The sequence below is a fragment of the Nematostella vectensis genome, chromosome 6 (assembly GCF_932526225.1).
Source record: "Nematostella vectensis chromosome 6, jaNemVect1.1, whole genome shotgun sequence".
Taxonomy (NCBI): Eukaryota; Metazoa; Cnidaria; class Anthozoa; order Actiniaria; family Edwardsiidae; genus Nematostella; species Nematostella vectensis.
In genome coordinates, this window is record NC_064039.1 from 5,484,508 (window position 1) to 5,506,036 (window position 21,529).

At 40.3% G+C, this 21,529-nt stretch overlaps 1 protein-coding gene, 1 long non-coding RNA gene and 1 pseudogene across 3 annotated transcripts in view; 1 reads left to right on the plus strand and 2 right to left on the minus strand.

Annotated features, from left to right (window-relative positions):
* Positions 1-1,407: 1,407 nt before the first annotated feature.
* Positions 1,408-11,095, minus strand: LOC116604391 (annotated as a pseudogene).
* LOC125568114 lies at positions 2,894-4,717 on the plus strand. The gene is made up of 3 exons (XR_007312108.1): positions 2,894-3,026; positions 3,245-3,284; positions 4,173-4,717. It is a non-coding gene; the product is annotated as an uncharacterized LOC125568114 (long non-coding RNA).
* A 500-nt stretch (positions 11,096-11,595) lies between the features above and the next one.
* The window catches only part of LOC5521422, a 30,905-nt gene continuing 20,971 nt past the window's right edge, over positions 11,596-21,529 (minus strand). For both annotated transcript variants that reach the window (XM_048729626.1, XM_032366783.2), the window contains exons 21-36: positions 21,458-21,526; positions 20,587-20,707; positions 20,306-20,401; positions 20,111-20,229; positions 19,480-19,534; positions 19,013-19,328; positions 17,477-17,686; positions 16,770-17,088; positions 16,317-16,378; positions 16,096-16,220; positions 15,773-15,862; positions 15,348-15,503; positions 14,926-14,989; positions 14,373-14,461; positions 13,374-13,433; positions 11,596-12,501 (exon numbers count right to left, since the gene is read on the minus strand). In XM_048729626.1, coding sequence (XP_048585583.1) covers positions 12,265-12,501; positions 13,374-13,433; positions 14,373-14,461; positions 14,926-14,989; positions 15,348-15,503; positions 15,773-15,862; positions 16,096-16,220; positions 16,317-16,378; positions 16,770-17,088; positions 17,477-17,686; positions 19,013-19,328; positions 19,480-19,534; positions 20,111-20,229; positions 20,306-20,401; positions 20,587-20,707; positions 21,458-21,526 — 2,188 coding nt within the window. In that variant the 3' untranslated portion in view covers positions 11,596-12,264. The remainder of the gene's footprint in view (positions 12,502-13,373; positions 13,434-14,372; positions 14,462-14,925; positions 14,990-15,347; positions 15,504-15,772; positions 15,863-16,095; positions 16,221-16,316; positions 16,379-16,769; positions 17,089-17,476; positions 17,687-19,012; positions 19,329-19,479; positions 19,535-20,110; positions 20,230-20,305; positions 20,402-20,586; positions 20,708-21,457; positions 21,527-21,529) is intronic.

Below are 21,529 nucleotides of genomic sequence, written 5' to 3' on the forward strand. Positions count from 1 at the left end.
TTCAAAAGAGTGACAAAATGATTTCAAGCCTAAGCCTCCCATACAAATTCTAATTTGTGTAGTAAAATACAATATCATGCATATGTTACATTAGATAAGAGTGTAAGGTCAGGTCAGTATAGTAAGTTAAGGTATAATACGCATTATTTGAAGTAACTTTTAAATTTAATGAAATAACAAGACTGATGCTTCATGTGTCCCGCTGGCATCGACGGGGTTGCCAATGAGAAGGAAGGAGTTATCGAAGACCCCATATAATGCAAACACAATGCGCAGTGCATTTGACGAGCATAACAAGACAAACATCTTTGAAAGCGAAAAACGAATCGATACGAACTGAAATGAGACACAAAACTGGAAAACTCGTCTCTCAAGCATTCGATATACGAAGGGAAAAAACTACCAATTACCTATGTATATATTTCACAGTTTATATATACGAATTGGTTATCAAAGCATACCTTTCCGCCATGTTTCTATTCGTAATGATGCTAGGACCATAAATAGGTCATTAACAATATTTCCTTCAGCCCCAGCGATTTTACATCTTGGTGTTATGTGGTTCTCTTAGGAACTCTGAATGACATTGAAAGGGAAAAGTGAATGATATCTTGATAGAGACGACACACGCAAATAAAAGACTTTGTAAGGTATTCAAGCTTACTGCTACTTCAAATACAAACAGCGTAAAACAACGAAAAAGAAAAGAAGAAGAACGACCAGAGATAACTGTGATTTGAGCATTCCGAGAACTCTCGCCACGACTTCTAAAATGCAAAGACCGCTTAATTAGTACCCTCGCATTACTGTGAGATGGCGTCATTGGAGCTTGTGACTGACGGAAGTCTTAAATGTATTTTGTAGATTGGATTTCACGAACACGAGTTGGCAGATTACTCGAAATCATATTACCAAGAAAGGGATAATTATTTCTGCTGGTTCTTTTTACCAGTCGCATGGTCGTACAGAAAAGATCCTGTAAACGTGGGCAAAGATGATAAGCTTTTTCTCTACAAAAAATCGCTAAAAAAGACTTTTCTCTAGGTTGATCTGTTAATTCAAAAAGGCGTGAACTTTTAGTTATAAAAAAAACCTTTCAAGTTATAACGAAATTGATTTAGCAGAAATTCACATGGATATAGGCCAAAAGCGCTTTTTGGCGATTTTCTTTGTAATCGTCGCCTGATCAATTAAGGGTGGTTCTCACTAGGATGCAAGCGCAAGCGTAAGCGCAACAAGTGAGAATCGGTCAAACATAAACGCAAGAAAATCAAGCAGTTGCGTTCTCTTGCGCTTACGTCCAAGTGAGAACCAACCTTTAAGCATTAGATTCAAAATGCGCGCAGTCACGGTTCACGTGACGGTGAACCCGTTTGCGCGATGGGAAAAAATGAAACAACAACAAAACAATGCAATATTAGATTTTAATGACAGTCATCCAAGATATCCCGTGTGCCATTGCGGGCTTTTATCTGCAAATCCGGTCAAGAAGTACTCCAAGACTTGAGCCCAGGCTCCTAGCGCGGCTGACGTGAATGACATTTTATTTCTTTTCCATTGCTATCTCTAGTAACTCAGCGTCATTGATCTTACTCCCGGCACCCACTGCGATGACGGTCACCCCTTTCGCCTACAGGAATTTAAAAAATAGTAATTAATACATTCACTCTTTGGATTTATATTTTGTTGCAAGCAACATTCACTCTTAAGTGTACATTTTTTGTTTTTTAGCAGTCGCGGATACTTCGCGGACACTTTTAGCAGTCGCGGATACTTCGCGGACACTTTTAGCAGTCGCGGACTCGAGGGGCGTGATCCCACAACATTTTGATCATGAGATGACGAATATCGGAAAATGTTATGATAGAAAGTTTATCTGTAGACGATAAATTTTACAGAAATTGACATTTTTTTGTGACTGTGCACATTGTCTCGCACAACGGAGAACAATGGGAATAGTGTCTAGTGTCCAGTCTACGCGTCATCACTTACCTTTAGTGGCGCCAGAACTTTCTTATATGGTCGGCTGTCGGGCCCAGTCTTCCCATCCGTTATTACTACAAGAACGTTTGCCTTGCCTGATCTGTCGCCAGCCGAGCTAGTAAACATCCGCTGACCGGCTAATCTGAGGGCGTGGTCTGTCCTTGTGTCGCCATCCGGGAACTCGAGTCCTATGATACCAGCTTTCAACATGGAGGCCTGAAATGTTCAGGATATCGGTATAAACTAAACTAGGCTGATGCATTAACGTGATCTGATTTCTTTAATCGACACATCAATAAAAGTCGATGATCACATAACAAGTTTCTATTGGTTTAAAAAAGCCTCGTGCAAACAACAGACAATGGTTATTGAATAAGTTTATCGGCTTAGAAAGGTCCGTTCAGACAACAGTCAATGGCCACTCAATAAGTTTATAGTTGACTAAGAAAAGCCCCCTACAGACAGCGCAAACATGGCTGGTGTTGGCATTGCTGGCTACGCTACACAAGACAAAGAAAATGTTGACGGAGTACTTCACAGCATCTTCCAACAAACCAAAGATATTGGGAGGCTACGATCCCCCTAGCCTCCTCGGCAGGTATCTCTTAAAAAGAGAAAAGACAATACGGAAAAAAACGAAAACGCGAACCGGGCTCCCTGTGTAGGAAGCAAAACTTCTTGGGCTCCGCCTCTCGTCCCCACTCCCCTCACTTTCCAGATGACCGAAACACAGCTAGCCCAAACCGCTCACAGCGCTTTTTTGCCAATAGAGTTGCCTGCGGAGGAGGTTAAGGTAATCCCTTCCCTACCTGATGATATTGGGACTCGAAGAGCGCGATGCGCATGTCAGCGGTCTTGCTGTAGAGGATGACTCCCACATGCGTACCGGTGGGTGATACGGACAGGTAGTCTACGAACCTGAAGGCGAGGAATACCTTTGTGGACATGAAATGGTCGTTACCCACACTTCCCGATCCGTCTAGGATGATTCCAAGAAGTCCAAGTTCAAGCGCCTTGCGGCAAACTATGGAACAAAAAAACAGGTAAAGGTCATTGACAAGAACGCTTTTTCTTGTAGCCTATTCCAGAAAAGTCGCACGAAAGCTGTTATTTTCGTGTGACCCGAATTTTCCCAGTGGAATACGCTTTTACTCTATGTAACACTAGTCTTGAAAGCAATGGAATCAATTTGCGAGATCCCCTTAATCAACTAATGTATCACCCGTTTTTCACTGCCACCCCTAAAATCCTTTTTTCGTAGCCTATCAAGGACACAAGCACGGCACTACAAAACTTCCAAGGTGTGTGAATAGCTCTAGAAGTAAGCTCCCTCAGAGTTAAGAATTGTTTGCAAGATTCCTTAGAAATATTTTGGAATTGAAGGCGTGAATAGTGCTGAAGTTTTAACATTACAGCCAAATTCGTTGTTGCGCGACCTCGGCGAATCCAAAATCCTTGTCTCGTTTGTTTGGGAATAGCGCGTAGTGAGACAAGTTTTGGGGGCGATTTGTCTGGTTTTGATTGTTTGGTTTGATTGACTACGCGCTATTCCCAAACGAAGAAAGAAATTTTCGATTCTGGGAGGTCGCGCAACAACGAATTTGGGTATAAGACTACGACTTCAATTCAACTTATACATTCTGATATCATAAACCAGCGGAGAAATGGGTTTACCCTTAGGGGTCATGGGGCAAGCCTTGTTAGCGCATGCTCTGTACTTCACCGCCAGTCCCAGTCGATCGCAGTTTCTTCCCAATCCACTTGGATGCGGATTAGAGCAGGTCCTGGTACGAGTCTCATTGTCATTGCCACAAGTGACGGAGCATGGTGACCAGGCCTGCGAGAGTGACCTGCCGGAAGACTAACTATGTGAAAAGATCTCGCAATAGCCATTTCTAAAAAGACAAATTTTTAACACTTTATATGCCAAATTTAATCGAAAATAAGAATTGTCTTCCCAACTTTCACGATAGAACTGGGTCCTTTTTCACACTTTGTAAATGGCGGTTAACTAAGACTTTAAATATGGCTTTAATAACTTCGCCAAGAATTTAGATATTCACAGACGTGATACATATTTAAATGGATCACCTCATAATAAAATTTCGTTCGGGAGTATATGGCTGTTAGTCCAGGGTATTGAATTTTTCATGAAAGGAAGTCAATATTTGTTTATTTGAAAAACGTAGAAAAAGAAGAAAATGAGATGAGATGAGATGGCAAGTGTATAGTGTGCAAGCAAAGACACCCTGCCCCCACCAACAGCTTCCAACATCCTAAACCAAGCAAAATCCATGGCCATTATATAATATTTCACTGTGGTCAAGCATATTGCGACGACAAAAAGACGAATATTCTGCCGGATTCCTTTGCAATGGAAATCGTGTGATGCTGAGGTTTAAGCTAGTTGGACTCCAACTATCTGTTAGGAGGTCGCCGTGATTTGAGCGAGATTAAGCTGGAGAAAGTGTGTTTTTGAGGACGGAACGTGAGTTATATCCAAAATTACTTTCCTACCTTTCACTTCGTTCTGGTAAGAGTTCAAATAGTGAATCTTGAATCTTGAATAGTAAACATAAACACAACACTAGACTACACACGTCTTTTCAACAAGTTGTTTTTTATTTTTCACTAATTTTGGTTTTCGCCATATGTTAACCTTAAATATCATAAGGGACAAATAAAAAGCTTGGGCTACCTGTGGTTTGGTGGGTGTTTTAAAAATCTAAAGTTTAAATACAAAAAAATGTACCTTTGTCATAGTCTTTGCCGGTGAATCCGCTAGCACAACTGCAAGAGTAGCCACCGTTACTGTTGATACAGGTCGCTCCATTCTTACAAGGGTTGTTTGGCGACTGATCACACTCGTCCACGCTTGGGATGAGAGATATACTTTAATAATCAAATGTGGCACAGTGATTTCTTGCTAAAAGGCTTTCGCTGATAAAATTGGATACCTCGAAGTCGTCTAAGAATTCTGAACTAGGCTTAATCTCACCTTTCTCGCAATGCTTCCCTGTGTACCCAGTAGCATATGTACATGTGTAGGTACCATGAATATTAGAGCAGGTTGCTCCGTTTTTACATGGGTTACTCGAAGGAATACACTCATTGATGTCTGCAACAAATATAACATAGACAAACCCGTAAAATAAGATGAGAAAATATGTGGGATGGGAAACTTCATGCCATTACCTTTCTCGCAGTGCTGTCCTGTAAAGCCAGGAGGACAGGAACATCGGTAATCGCCCATGGAGTTGATACATGTCGCACCATTTCTACATGGGTTTTGCACTTTGCACTCATCGATATCTGCAACATAAGGGGGCATATACGAAAATTATGTATTCTGCAAAAGGTTCAAGGATAACCAAGAAAAAGGAGATTACCTTTTCCGCAGTGTTTACCCGTGAACCCACTGGCACATGTACATTTGTATGCTCCAGGTAGATTTATGCATGTTGCTCCATTTCTACACGGGCTGTTTTGACTACATTCGTTTTACATCTGTGAATCATAAACATTAAGAAGATAACGGTATACAAATAACCGCAAAGAAAATTCATTCTATTTCAAACATTTTTCTCCCACCTTTTAATAAAAAGGCATTTCTTTAAGAATGATTTGCGTTTAATGTAGTCTGCGTATTTAAAGCATGTTAAATGTGTTCAATTTTACCTTTCTCGCAATGTTTCCCTGTGTATCCGGTAGCACATGTACATGTGTACGTGCCATGAAGGTTAGAACAGGTTGCTCTGTTCTTACATGGGTTATTGCCAGGGGTGCATTCATCGACGTCTACGATAAAAATAACAGTTTGATTTTTCTATACACAAACCTTATTATATAATTTGGCACTTCACTTTAACCAAAAGTACCTTTGTCACAGTCTTTGCCGGTGAATCCGCTAGCACAACTGCAAGAGTAACCACCGTTACTGTTGATACAGGTCGCTCCATTCTAACAAGGGTTGATATCACACTCGTCCACGTCTGGGAACAGAGATATACTTTAATTATCAAAGGTGGCACACAGTGTTTCTCGCTAAAAAGCTTTTGCTAAAAAAATTGGATACCTCGAAGTCGTCTAAGAATTCTGAACTAGGCTTAATCTCACCTTTCTCGCAATGCTTCCCTGTGTACCCAGTAGCATATGTACATGTGTAGGTACCATGAAGGTTAGAGCAGGTTGCTCCGTTTTTACATGGGTTACTCGAGGGAATACACTTATTGATGCCTGCAACAAATATAACATAGACAAACACATAAAATAAGATGAGAAAAGATGTGGGATGGGAAACTTCATGCCATTACCTTTCTCGCAGTGCTGTCCTGTAAAGCAAGGAGGACAGCAGGAACATCGGTAATCGCCAATGGAGTTTATACATGTCGCACCATTTCTACATGGGTTTTGCACTTTGCACTCATCGATATCTGCAACATAAAGAGGGCATATACGGAAATGTTGTATTCTACGAAAGGTTCAAGGATAACCCAGAAAAGGGAGATTACCTTTTTCGCAGTGTTTACCCGTGAACCCACTGGCACATGTACATGTGTACGCTCCAGGAAGATTTAAGCATGTTGCTCCATTTCTACATGGGCTGTTTTGACTACATTCGTTTACATCTGTGGATCAGAAACATCACAAACATCAAGAAGATAAGTGAGCAAATAACTGCAAGGAAAATTATTTATATTTAAAGATTTACACTCATCCACATCTGGATAAGAAGTAACTTGAGTAATTCGAGGTCATTTTATTGTTCGTTAATTCTCACCTTTCTCGCAATGCTCTCCTTTATATCCAGTAGCACATATACACGTGTAGGTACCATGAAGGTTGGTACATGTCGCACCGTTTTTACATGAACTTGTGATTTTGCACTCATCGATATCTGTGTGAAAAAAGATCAGGTATGGTTCAGCTGTGGTGTAGGCTCGAAATTGTACGCAGCATCTCAACACCGAATGCTAGCAAATATAATCCCGGATAAGGTTTTTTCAATGGCTGTACAACTTCGAAGTACATTTTGGTTTACTTGTTGACGGTGCGTTACCTGTTTCACAATTCTTTCCTGTAAGTCCTGTTGGACAGGCGCAAGAGTATGAACCGTAGGTATTAACACAAGTGCCATCATTTCTACAAGGATTCGACGGTTTGCATTCGTTCAAATCTAAATAGATAAAGCGCCACAAGTCATTAATCAACCACAGATTAAATGTCTGTATGGGTCCATGACACTTTGATACATTTTTCAACAATACGTGCATTATTAACAGTTATAAATTAATACCCAAATGTTTATTTCCTTTCCCTTTTTCTTATGTTTTCCCTCCAGTGTTTTTTTTTGTTTTTTTGTCTTATTTTTCATTAGCTTCTTATTATTTTCTTCTGGATGGATTTGAATTAATTTAATAATTTGATGCCCTAAATTTGAAAGGTTTGCCTTTCGCTGCAAGTATTTAAATCGATCCAGAATTAGTGATCCAAAGTTTACTCTCACCTGTCTCACAATGTCTTCCGGTTAAGCCGTCTGGACAGGAGCATCTATACTTTCCAAGCTTTGATGTACAAGTGGCTCCGTTTTTGCACAGATGGCTTCCACAAGGATCGTCTTAGGTGAAAGGAAAATAAAAAGCGCGTTAAGTATATATTTTGTTTTGTAGTACAATGGACTACATGAGACTAGAATTCGCTTAATGACAACTTCATTTGCCTCACATTTTTCGAAATCCATGATGGGAATGCAGAGGCTTTTGAACCCAGATTTTGATCATAATTTACTTACACAATGAAATTGCTAATTGCTTCGAAATCACTAAATTCAATTAGCAATAACGTGAGTCTAAAGTGAGGCCAAATACTTATTCACATATCTCGAGATCAGTTGAAAAAATGACACCCTAAGTGAAATAGGTAATCAAACTCGACTTTTTCTTCTTCTAAATACACAAATCATAACCTCAATCACAACTAAGCCCACGCTCGCCATGGCGGGTCCTGACCACTTGGAACGTAGGCCAAGTATAAGGCGATCTATTTTTTTAAAATTGGAGAGGAAAAATAAAACTACGCCTAACACAAATACTATAAGCGACGCCTGTCTCTCCTTTTTCAGGCTGCTGTCAAAAACACAGGCGCCAAAAATTAAAAAAAAACAGTTTGAAAGGATTTTATGATTTGAAAAGCTTACTCAATCGTGGGTGAACGATCCTTGATATTATAGAATCTAGCCAATCACTGGAGAACGAAAAACCTTGAAATGAAGATTTTACAGTATTTGCATCAGGCCGTCTTTTTCGCTTTCTGTTATATACTCCATAGGGAACGAAAAACAGGCCTGACACTCAGGTAATAACCCCCTACACCTTTAGACACGTACCTTTATTAACAAATATCTCACTTGAGAAAGTACAACGATACCTTCCTGTAGCGTGTAGACGTAGTTGACGGAGGGAGCTCCGACACATTCAAGTGTATCGCTCTTGTTACATCGCGGGGTCGGTGACAGAAGTCGTTGCCAGCAGTTTTGGCTAGGTCCATGTCGCATATACGTCAGTTCCCCATCTCTGCCACTCCAGCATTCAGCGAAGTTTTGGATTCCAAAGACTGTAAAACCACGCTTTTTGGCGGCCTCTGCGCATCGATAAGCAATGCTAAGAAAATAAATAATTGCAGAGTTAATCCAATACAGCTGTACACTTTTCCAATAAAAAATACCTTATAATAGTCTAATTCAGCCTCGAGGTCGAACAATGTTGATGTTTTGAATTCGCGTGTAAATGGTGCCTGGGCATGGGAGGCGCAGATAGTTACCAAAACCAGTCAGACTAACATTCCATTAGAATTTCATTTCAAATATGATTTTCTTCGGTGCGTTTGACATTTTATTTTATAATTTTAAAGATGTTAAAATGTTAAAAAATCAGGAAGGGGCCAGGGGGAAGGGGGGCAAGCAAAATGTTTCACATATTTATTATTAATGATTTATTATATATCTAGGCTTCCGACAAAATTTAAAAATGAATTTCCTTGCAACGCCGAATTTCCAGTGTGTAAATGATAAGCTCGAGGTTTCCAGCTTTTTATTTCGGTGCAAGGAACGCTGGATTAGCGAGGGGGCCAGGACTGTCATCGTCACTAAAACTAACATTTGTGCTTTCAATGGATTTTATGATATGCTATAAAAGTATGAAATACTAAAAGTGATCCAACATCATAATTAAACACATTTTGGTCAATGCTTTTCTTGCAAGGAGGGGTAGGCGAAGGGTAAACGAATGTGCCGATTATGTACCTAGGATCCCTATTTGTAAATGCGTAACCTGCGAACGCGCATATAATAGGATGAGCCGATCCAACGTTTAAAAATAGAAAAGAGGTTATTTTAAAAGAGAAAGCTCTACTGTAAATGGGGAATTTACACATGAAGGTATCAGCCAAGGATGACAAAGTTTGGAATGGCTTGTAGCATGGCATGCAGTATGTGGGCAATTGCTAATTTCACCCTGTAGTCGCTGAGTGGAGAATTTGTCGAGTAGCAGTACCCAAACTTTTTAAGGTAAAGAGTGGTTCTGATGGGCTAAATGACTTACCTAGTTTAGCGGTGAAAACCAAGAGCACCATCTATAGTGATAGTGCTTACAGCATGATCGCTGCTTCTGGCGTGTTGGTCCGCTCCCTGTGAATACAGCCACACTGGTATTCAAACACTTACCATAGCTTGATAATAGAGAGAAAACCATCCAGTAACAGTCAAACAAATGACAATGCAGAAAAGGAAAGCAAACAAACGCTCACAAGTAATTATACATTGTTTGTGCTTTGGCACGACTTGTTAAATTAAAACTATATTAGAATTGTTCATAGTGTTATAGCATTTTAAAAATAATTAAGTACTTTTCAAAGATGCGAGACCTACCAGTGTTTGGTTCATCATAGGATATTTTGTCTTGGTCTTTATGACTGATGCGTCTTTTTTTTGTCGATGTTTCTTTTTACTCTTAATGATCGCATCGCCCATATTTCTATTGACTTTCCGATAAAACAGTCAGTCAATATTCAGAAGACATTTGTCAATTTCGCACCCTGCGATGTAAATTTGACCACCTCGCTCAGGAGCACCACACTGCGGTGATCCTAGATACTAAAATTTCTTAGATAATAAACATATACTAATCAGAAACTAAACAGAAACTAATAGCAAGTGAAGGGGGGATATTTTTTGTTGATAACAAAAAATATTCAAAATTACATATTTTCTGCATAGAATTAGAGGGTAGTTGGAAATACGTCGACATATTTATTTTACAGCGATTTCCCCGCTATTTAGCGGATTTAGGCTAAATTTATATTCCAGTTATCGCTAGCGTGAAAAATTTAAAAGGCGATCCTACACATACAGATAGTTTAATAAAACTGGATAAAAAATACGGGGAAGCGAATATGGATTTGTTCGTATAAATAGCAGCTGGGTAAGAACATTTTTTTTTTAACAGATCAGAAACTGGTCCAAAAAATATGCAGATTTCAAAAGGAAAACAAAACGTCTTCCGGATGATTTGATTTTCCCCGGCAACGTGACTTCCACTTTGGTGGTCTGTAACTTCGAAAACATTATGTCGGCGCCAAAAAGTACAAAAGTAGACATTAGCTGTTTAAAAATTTAGCAATAACTTAGCGCTAAATTGGTAAAGAAACGTTTCAGAAATGTATATTATAGCTATTTCCTTGTGTATAGAAACTTACAAGCGCCTAAACCAGAAACCAGACAAAATATTCTTCAGACATACAAATTACAGAAGTTGCTGTAAATAATTTAAGAAACCATAATCATAATGCCTTTCCATCGATTCTAGCGGTAAATAGCTATTTTTATTATTTATTTTTTTTATGAAGTACCCCCCTGACCGTTTTAAGTATCTGTTTAGTATCTGATTAGTATCTAGGATCACCGCGGTAGACACCACTGCGAAGAAAAGTTGTTAAGTGCGCGCACATTAAGTTTTGCTGAATACAAAACACTAACAAAAGACTAAATCATACACACAAAAAGTAAAATGATTTTGCTTAAAACGTATTGCGCGACTTACAACCTTAAAACTACGAGCACGTCCATTTCGGGGTCATTTGAGTTAAACGAATTATAAGGAATGTCAATCACCAACAATGATCAGACATTGTTCACGAAGTCAAGCAGTCTCTGCTCGGAGCATTAGTAGCGAAGTTAACACATCCATCAAATTCAAGAATTTATTTCATATAGTTCGTCTTACATAGATAAACCGTGTTGTAAAAATAGGTAACATTACTGCATTTTTAATTATTCTGCGAACTGTCGTCCAACAGCTAAATCGCTTTCTGGCTTCTGTCATTCGCGGAGAGGTGGCGTGTTTGGAAGGCATTTCAGCGCTTGTGAATGAAAAGGCTATAAATATGTTGAATGACGGAAGCCAAAATGTTTTTGGCTAATGAAAATCGTTGGCGAGAGTTCGCAGACTATTGAAAACCGCAGCAACAGCGAGATAATGATGAAGGGTTTTTAACATTTTTTTGTTAACATTATTTTTTAAATATTATCTAACAAGTATTTATTTTTTATTTTTTTTATGAACAATCGCATACAAGCAGATCCCCCATCTGCGTGTATATCTATTTTATAGAAATATCTAATTTCAGAAGTTTTATTTTTCCTCTAGATGTTTGAAAAAGTAAGAAATTTCTTCTCCATTAACACTCAAACATGGCATTTTGCAGTAGCAAAATGATTATTTATAATAAATTTAGGGTTCTATGTACATCTCTTTACAAAACAGCATAATTGCCAAATGTGTACACGATGTAAATAATTATATACCTTTCTATTCATAATTCATCTATTCGTAGAGTCTTCGACAATGTTGCTGTTCTTAGTAGGACCGAGCCTTTCCAGTCAATATTGTAATAACGCTGCCTAAACAGTTGTTTTTCTTTCACAGCACTGCTGAATTTTCATTGGGGACGAGCTCCCAGATTAATTAAGAAGTGATTGTCAGCATTCGAACAAACCTGGTAGCAAAAAATAATCCCACAATTTTCCAATTCACAAGTTCCTTCTTATTTCTTACGCGTTTAGAGGAGTTTCATGCCAAAGCCTTGAGGGTTTTGAAATTTGTTTAATGTCCCCTTCATCACGCACCATTTTCACAGAGTTTCCAGTACAGCCACCCTCATAATGCAATCGACCCGCGGATAAGCAACGCTAGGCATTTAAAGCTCAACTGGGGAAAGTAATCCACCTCAACAATTCGAATCCGTGTTAACAGCGGCAGCCTCCTTCAAGACCAAGCAAGTCTTTCCACCAACACGACTAAGAGTGTTGGAGCGAGTAAGCTTAGGCACTGTGCTAGGCTCAGTGGGTTTGTCCGTCTCGGAGTGCCTTCTGGTTAGGGGCGGTTCTAGTTGACAGGAGACCAAGTGAAGGTCTCCCTCCGACACCAGCTCCTGGCTCAATAGGTACTCCCGAACTTCTGCGACCTGTAATACAAATAAGTAATGGTTAAATACCGCCCCGAAGGCTGTTATACGGCAAACTGCCGACGTCCGAGCTCATTAGATCAATAATGTACACAATCAAAATTAACACTCACACAGAGCGGGGCTGTTTATTGTTTGTTTAATCTTTGTTTATCGAGGGTAGCATATTTTAACCGAATATACAGTTTTCTAACATATGGCCCTCGGTTAGTAAGCACTGTCACTGGGGGTGGTCACTGCCAGAGGGTTTATTGCGTCCCCAGTGGTTCTTTTACGTCCCTTCGGTTCAGGTTAATGTAGTGCAGCTTGAAGAGACGGGACCTCCGGTTTAGTGTCCTTATCCGAGAAGACTGGTAACACGGGAGAATAACTTCAACTCACTTGTGACAAATTCGATTCAAGGCAGGAACTCGGAAAAATCCCCAGCTTGAGCCAGGATTCGAACCTGGGCCACAGCGGTGAGAGGCCGACGCGCTAACACACTAGGCCACCCGTGCTTCCTGTACCACCCTGTGCTCCATGCACGGCCTCAATTTCGAAAGGTGGAGTTGAATTGCAAAATTCTCGTAACTGGGAGTTCCCGTGTATGCACGCTGCGAAAATGTAGCTCACTGACAGCGAAGAGCTACTCATTTTTTTAAGCCAAATATCTTTTTTTCAAGAACTGTAATGTCGACGACAATGAACAAGCGGAACGAGTGAGTAGCCGCCTCAGATTGCCACACCACAGCTTAAAAATGCGCATACAATTTTGACTGAAGTTGATGTTAAATTTCGAGGGTGGAATGATAATAACAGAACAAGAACCGATCCAACGAAATATGGCGTTTACTTAAACTATTACTTAAAGGTAGACTAACGTGCATTTTTACCTCTTGGAAGTGGTAGGACTTTTTCTGAAATTGCCTGATTTCGTTGATCACAATGTAGACCTGTAACATCCAAACAGTGGCGTGTCAACATGCATGGGGACACGCGAAAAAATATGTGCGCGATCAATGTGAGTAAAGTAAATAAAGGCAACTTTCAAAGGGGTTGAGGGATTTACTTTCCGGTTGAGCAGGAATTTCTTTTTCACGGAAACTGGAGAGCGTTGGGCTTCTTTTTCTTTTGTTTTTTGCTCAGATCCCAAGGGCATGAATACATGTTTCTTTTTTTCGAAAAAGTCCCCTCCCCCCCTCCCCTCGTGGGGATGGGAACACACCTTATGACTCGGTTACCAACCTGTCTGCTCTTATGAGAAAAAGTCCCCTTCCCCCCTCCCCTCGTGGGGATGGGAACACACCTTATAACTCGGTTACCAACCTGTCTGCTCTTATGAGAAAAAGTCCCCTTCCCCCCTCCCCCCCTCGTGGGGATGGGAACACACCTTATAACTCGGTTACCAACCTGTCTGCTCTTATGAGAAAAAGTCCCCCCCCCCCCCGTGGGGATGGGAACACACCTTAAAACTCAGTTACCAACCTGTCTGCTCTTATGAGAAAAAGTCCCCTCCCCCCTCCTCGTGGGGATGGGAACACACCTTATAACTCGGTTACCAACCTGTCTGCTCTTATGAGAAAAAGTCCCCTCCCCCCCTCCCCCCCTCGTGGGGATGGGAACACACATAACTCGGTTACCAACCTGTCTGCTCTTATGAGAAAAAGTCCCCTTCCCCCCCCCTCGTGGGGATGGGAACACACCTTAAAACTCGGTTACCAACCTGTCTGCTCTTATGAGAAAAAAGCCCCTCCCCCCTCCCCCCCCCCTCGTGGGGATGGGAACACACCTTATAACTCGGTTACCAACCTGTCTGCTCTTATTTGAAAAATTCCCCTCCCCCTCTCCCCCCTCGTGGGGATGGGAACACACATTATAACTCGGTTACCAACCTGTCTTCTCTTACTGATGTTGACTAGCCCTCCTTTCAAGAAGTCTGGGTTTCCCTCAGCAATAAACGTCAGATCCTTCATGTAGATACCTAAAGAAGACGTTACGTTGCGCATTTAATGGACAAATAAAACACGGCAAATTCAAGTAAAGCTCTAATTTTTTTTATCGATTTTCAATAATAACGTATGGATGCCATCAAACATGTTAAAATAAAACCCAAACATCTCCTAAAAATATATGTATCGGCAATTTGGGCCACCTCTGGTTGCGTAGTACTGTATACTATTTCTTTCGTTTTTCCGGAGAATGCAATCAAGCGCTGTATTTGAGATTTAGAAGCTAGAGATAGCTTTGATTTTTTTAACCTTGTGTTCCTTACTCTAACATCATCCCAGTAAATTAAAGTTAAGAACACCTTTGGTCTGGTTTTGCATTAAATACAAGGACCCGACCAGTGTATGTGAATCCCGAAAATGTCTGCTCTTGTATTACTGTACAGGCGCAAGTATAATTCCACCAAATGGATACATCTGCCACTTCTAGGACTCTTACCGAAATATGGCACGGCTGGAGTAGGAGAGGCCCGTAACGTGGTTCGGTATTTCTTGTAGTTATTCTAGAAGAAAAAATTCCCCGAATAGAAACTCACAACCAAACTAGACAGCTTACCGCATACACGTCGACCAGGTACTCCCCAACCACAAGCCCAAACAAAGCTGGCACCTGCCTACACAGGTAGGAATAGAGTTGAGGTTGACACAGAAAATCAGGACGCAGCAACCGATAAAGATTCTTTAATGGGAAACACCACCCATGACTGCTGCTAAATTTATTTATCTAAATCATACTATTAATTATACCTGAACCTGCCTGCAATTCAGCAGTTGGCTTCGAATGGTAGATACTCAACTCCATGCTCGACATTCTGTTATAATTTGTCTTGAAGCGGTTGTTGTTCAGGGTGGTAAACATACCTTAGTGTCCATTAGCATTTCAATCTTGGCACACTGTTCCAAGAACTCCTTGGGCACTAGTTGCTTTGTGCGGGCCAGTCGCCGTATTGAAGAGCTTCCGAGAGCAGCAACTACGATTGCCATGACCGCATTGAAGTTCCTGAGCTTCAAGCATTGCTGAAGGTTCAACACAGGAGTTCAGTAAATTGACGTACAGTCAAATAAACATACTCAATTTTGTGACATTATTTTTTTTGGCTATGATGAACCGGGAAGTATCCTCGGTCATTGAAATATGGGCAAATAGTTCCGAGACCTAGATTTCTGAAGCAACAAATAAAGAAACAGAAACATATGGTATAGATACAGTATATATTTTTAAGCTTTGAGATAATTGATCAGTTGCCTGTGGACGTTTTGGCGGTTATTTGTGTGATTCGTCTTACCTTTGCAGTCTCAATAAAATTGATAAACATTTGAGCGCGCTTCTCTACAGATTCCTCTGTCAAAATGCTTGCCACCACCCACGTGCTCAGCTAAAAAGACGAGTGAATAAAAAATAAGACAGAGTTACAATAAAGCATAAAGTGCGACAAGTGAGAAACGCATGCAAGACAAGAACTTTTTAGTTTTTGTTTTGCATGCATATTCTATGCGAGTTCAAGCGAGTTCAATTCAATATCTTCGCTAGTACTTCGTTAAAACTATCTGCCTTTCTCAAAGGTAAACCTAAAGTTAGAAAAAACCATTGCAAATAGCAAAGCAGTACCTGATTAAAGCGATCCGCTACCCTCTCGCACAACAATCTCGGCTGAGAATCCAGGTTTTTTCTTCTACCAGTACCCATAGCGATCTTTTTTTGAATATCATCTGAAGTTACGGCACAGAAGAATTCTAAAAGAGTAACAGAAATGTTTAAAAAAAAGGCAGACAATACAAAATAAGTTGACAAGTCAGACAGGCATGTTAAGCTAGTGGTAGAAGTCTTACCGTGGTCAAGCAGTGTGATTTGCCTCGCCAGCTCCTTCGGATGAAACAGGAGATCATACGCTCTAGAAAACGATACGGACATTATCGTCAAATGTGCATATGAATAGATTTTATAAATTAAGATTTTGGGGCATTCTTGGAGACCAAGAAAGTCCTGGAATCAGGGGCAACAGGACTGGAAAGTCTTGAAAACGCTTTTAGTTTCCAAACAAAGTTTTGCGGGGTGAATTTCTATATAATAGATATGTGGATATTACTACGCATGCCCTTTTTATGTAAATACCTTTTTTAGTGGGTTATGTCTCGTGGCTCAAATCTAAAGCTTGCGATCTTCCAGAATAAGATATTTAGGAATCTAAATATGACAATATGTGGTTCCTAAGCAAGGATGGGCGAAAAAAAAACACAGTGGATTGCGGCGTACTGCAGGGTATGCAACACAATCCAACTTACGTAAAGTTTCTCCTGTCAAATCCTGGCAACTCGGCTTCAGGCGGACATCTGCAGTTCAGGAGCTGTCCCTTAGGACTTAGTCCAAACATTCGGTTGGTATTCTCTGTTTCATAGTCTGGCTCAGGCCAAAGCAATCCACTGTGGGGTCGGGTGGGACTTTGTCCTGTGGGGAGAGCGTGTGATTCCTGTGGGCTTCCTAGAGATGAGGTACTATCGGATGAGTGAAAGCGTTGTCTTCTTGATGGCTTGTTGGGACTTGTGCTTGGATCCAGGGGATGTAGTTCGGTGGGCGAGTTTTCGATGCTGTCTTCACTGGATCCTACGTCATAACATACAATGTAACAGAGGACATCAGTGCACAGTACTTTCGTGACGTAAGATTGGACTGCAAACCAACTGATTACATGATCCTGAGCACTCTAAGTTGTCAACAGTTTACTTCCGGTCAATTACTTAACAATCTCCGGTGATTTTTAACGGAGACCACAAAAAATATATTAAAATTGTGAAAGCGTGTGTCTATTGGAAGTTTCTTCGAGGACGCGATTGATCATTTCAAGCGTATGGCCTGTGAAATAGCGCGCATTCTAATAGATTCTTTTGTCTCTAAACGCTTGAGGTTTCTGTCGTCCCTCCGGAATTAAACTGGTGGCAATGCGGCTTTAATACCAAGAAGGCGGCAGCTGCTCCTGACCTAGCATACTCACTTGATGGATGCCTTGTCCTCAGAGACATGTCAGGGTGAGCTGTGCTCAGATCCCATGACCATTTAGAGGCGGCTGATGGGTTCCGTAGAGATGAAGAACACGACGACTGATATGAGCCGAGGAGGTGCTCCTCTGAGGAGTGGATGGTGGAAGGGGAACCGAATTTACTACTTTGTACTGAAGATCCTGCAATTAGGGATGATCCTCCAGCTGGAATAAAAAAGAAAAAGAAAAATGCGGAAACTGTGATTGGGAGCTCAAAATTACGCTATGCCTTATTTAGCTGCAACAACAGGTATGCAGTGCAAGCTCGATTTCGACTTCATCGCCTTTACACAATCAACTTTTGCCTTAATAATTATCATAGTTCACACTGCATCCGCACCAGCCTGTCTGAAAAGCACCTATATATGAGGAACTCTAATAAAATACTACTTAAAGAATGTCGTTTGCTGTTGTTGTTTTGTTAAAAAACATGATTTTTATCTGTCCTTCTATCCCAGATATTTTGCGTAGATGATGTCTGATTTTATCTATCCTTCGATCACAGATATTTTGCGTAGATTTCTGATTTTTATCTATCCTTCTATCCCAGATATTTTGCGTAGACGATGTTTGATTTTTATCTATCCTTCTATCCCAGATATTTTGCGTAGATGATGTCTGATTTTTATCTTTCCTTCTATCCCAGATATTTTGCGTAGATGTTTGAGTTTTATCTATCCTTCTATCCCAGATATTTTGCGTGTCTGATTTTTATCTATCCTTCTCTCCCAGATATTTTGCGTAGATGATGTTTGATTTTTATCTATCCTTCTATCCCAGATATTTTGCGTAGATGAAGTCTGATTTTTATCTTTCCTTCTATCCCAGATATTTTGCGTAGATGTCTGATTTTTATCTATCCATCTATCCCAGATATTTTGCGTGTCTGATATTTATCTATCCTTCTATCCCAGATATTTTGCGTATACGGTGTCTGATTTTTATCTGTCCTTCTATCCCAGATATTTTGCGTATATGATGTCTGATTTTTATCTATCCTTCTATCCCAGATATTTTGCGTACCTTATTACACTTAATTTTCGCGTCACTTTAATTTCGCGATTTTAAAAGATTCGCGAAAATTAGGTGAGTACACACGAAGCCTTTGGGGCAATATCAGCCGTTTAATAAGCTTTATGGAAACACCTTGTATATTTAGTCATTTAATGTACAAATAGTACGGTAAAGGGTTGAGTTGGACATGTATTTATAGATTTTCATTTATCTAAATTTTGCCCACGCTTCATTTTGTTACAAATTGTTTTAGTTTTGATGGTTACAGAACATTTTAATTCCACTTATTTTCCTTGATTTTATTATCCCAAAATCACGAAATCGCGAAAATATAGTGATCTGAATTTTATGAAAATAGGAAAATCGCGAAAATAAAGTGTCGTGAAATATCGCCATCTCAAAATCGCGAAATTTTGAAGTCGCGTAAATTAAGTGTGATAAGGAAGATGATGTCTGATTTTTATCTTTCTTTCTCACCAGTAGCAGCCAAGACAGGGGCCATGCGGGTTGGCTGAGGTGCCATTGGCAAAGATCCCATGGCACATTGCTGGTAGGGTGCTGAAGTCGATAACTGCTCAACAAGGGATGTTCCTCTCTGAAAGGGCCTGGGGCCAGGCACTGAGGAGGCGACGCATGAGACAGCACGCATCCGTGAGGGGTCCCCAAGGGGGGAATCGTCATCCCGAGGTTGTGGTAGACCATGACTGGTCTGTGCTGCAAGTGCAACTTCTCCCCAGGTCTCTGTCTCTTCAGCATATTTACTCCATGGCGAGAAGTCATGTTCTCTCAGTGTCTGGAGATGGTATCAATAATACAATTTGTCAACAATCAATACGGTGGAAATAGCACCAGACTCATCACTATTTGGTAACGTACAACTTTGTATATTTATTTTTTATTTGAAATAAAGATATATAAAATAGAGATACTTAAACGCACATTACCTGGAAGTTCGATCTTGTGGAGTAGAACAAGAGATCTGAAATCTCTTTGAATGTACTTAAAAAAAAGAGAGGCACAAATAAGATCATGGGGCTATACAACAGGCTATGCAACTATCTGCACATTTTCATTATTGCTTTGAGCCCATGTATCGTATCTGAAACCATTTCTCAGCCCATGTCTCTGAAATTGTGAAATCCCAATTTTTGATACTCAAACAAACGACGAAAGCAGAGAATAAGATCCACTTAAACATGTAAGAAAACAAAAAGAGCAAGGAAACCCAAGTGGAGAAGAAAGATAATAGAACCATCCTTTTGTTATTTGTTCTCAATTACTGCTCGCTTTTCAACATGCGCTTAACTTTCCTGTCCTCGTTTCCTCTGATAGTGAAAAGCCAGCTTTAATGACGGATTTCGTACTCAAGCCATGTAAGCTAAGGAACTGCTCCTTGAAACTATTATTATTTGGAATGTAACACAGCCTCTCAACAATAGGAATGGCGATAATTGGATCTTTGGGAAGCAGTCTCTATTTTGTCGTCCTAAGAGCGGGAGGGCCGCCATTGTGAGAAGCCATTGCGTTATCAAAGAGAACCGACACACAAGTGACACAAGATGTCACAGCACTGACCTCTTGTTTTCCATGGTGAACTCAAACGCCATGTTGACAAGCTCTACCCTTAACCTTGTGTCTCCAGCGACTAGCTTCCACCTCTTGACGTCGTTAAACTGCCAGTTACCCACAACTCCCTGGGATAACAGTAAGACAAGTGAGATGAGTACATCCACTTTGCGAGGTGGTGTGAACGTGAAACCCTTCATTTACCTTTGTCCGTTCATCTAACAGGACGACCTTCTTTGGACTTATTCCAAACAGCCTGTCCACATGCCCGGAGTTCCTGCTAATAGTCCCAAGACATTCCTGAAAACATAAATATAGAGAATATTAGCCAGGGTTCCTATCAAGGGTCATCCTTTTCTTTATTTAAAAGTTAATAAGAAGCCCTTTTAGTTAAAAATAGATGTTTGATTGTATCTGGTGAAGAATTACCAATACTTGGTTAGATGTTTCAAGGCTATTAAATGGAAATATCATACATGTAGTACCTTTAGTTGGAAGAATCTGCAGCCATATCCAGGCATCGCTTGACAACAGTCAATATAGTTATGCTTGGCATTTCGCTCACTCAAACCTTCGTTCTGAAAATGCTCGCGCTGACCTCGAATTCTGGAGAAAATAATACAAAAAGATATTTATTATATACGTACTGAGAAATACAAACTGAAAAAATATTCAGTAAATTTTCGTCCATTCACTGGTCTCAGCAAACCAGAGGCGGGAACGATGCTTTTTCACCGTGAAGAAAAGTCGTTCCCGGTTCTGATTGGACGAACGATATTTTTTCACTGCACTTGAATGGCTTCAATCCCAACGAGGGGAGACGGGTAGCTTTGCATGTCACTTTTGTTATTGAACTTCATCGAGCGAGAGAATGAGATTTTACTGTGAAAATTGAATACAAAGCGTTCAAAATAGAAGACAATAGACTTGCTACTCTCATTGACACTGTAGAGGATTATGTTAAAAGTCTTTTAAACAAGTATACAAAGGGAAAAACCGAGCGAAATGTAAGGCTGTTAAAACGCTATCTAAAACCACAGTCTCGTGCGTGACATTAGCGAGACAGATTCATTTCAATGTACGTTTCTGTCTGTCTTCAACTGAACCGTCGAACAGCACAAACCTCTCGGAGCCTTTGAAGTCTAATAACATGTTATGTAATAAGCTTATTATAAACTTCTCAGTATGTATATCATAAACAAAATATAGCATGGGAAGTGCTTTGTACAGAATTTATTAACTCGCGCGCACTTTCCATGTCGTATTCTCTATATATGTAATTGGACTTCTTGGGCCACACTGAGCTGTGTAAAATACAAGCTCAGGGCATAACCCAAATTAATTGAATGGGATTACCTCTTTGCTATGTTCTTGACCTTATAAAATGATGGGTGCACAGCCTGCTTCAGTCTTGATGCTGAAAGCCTG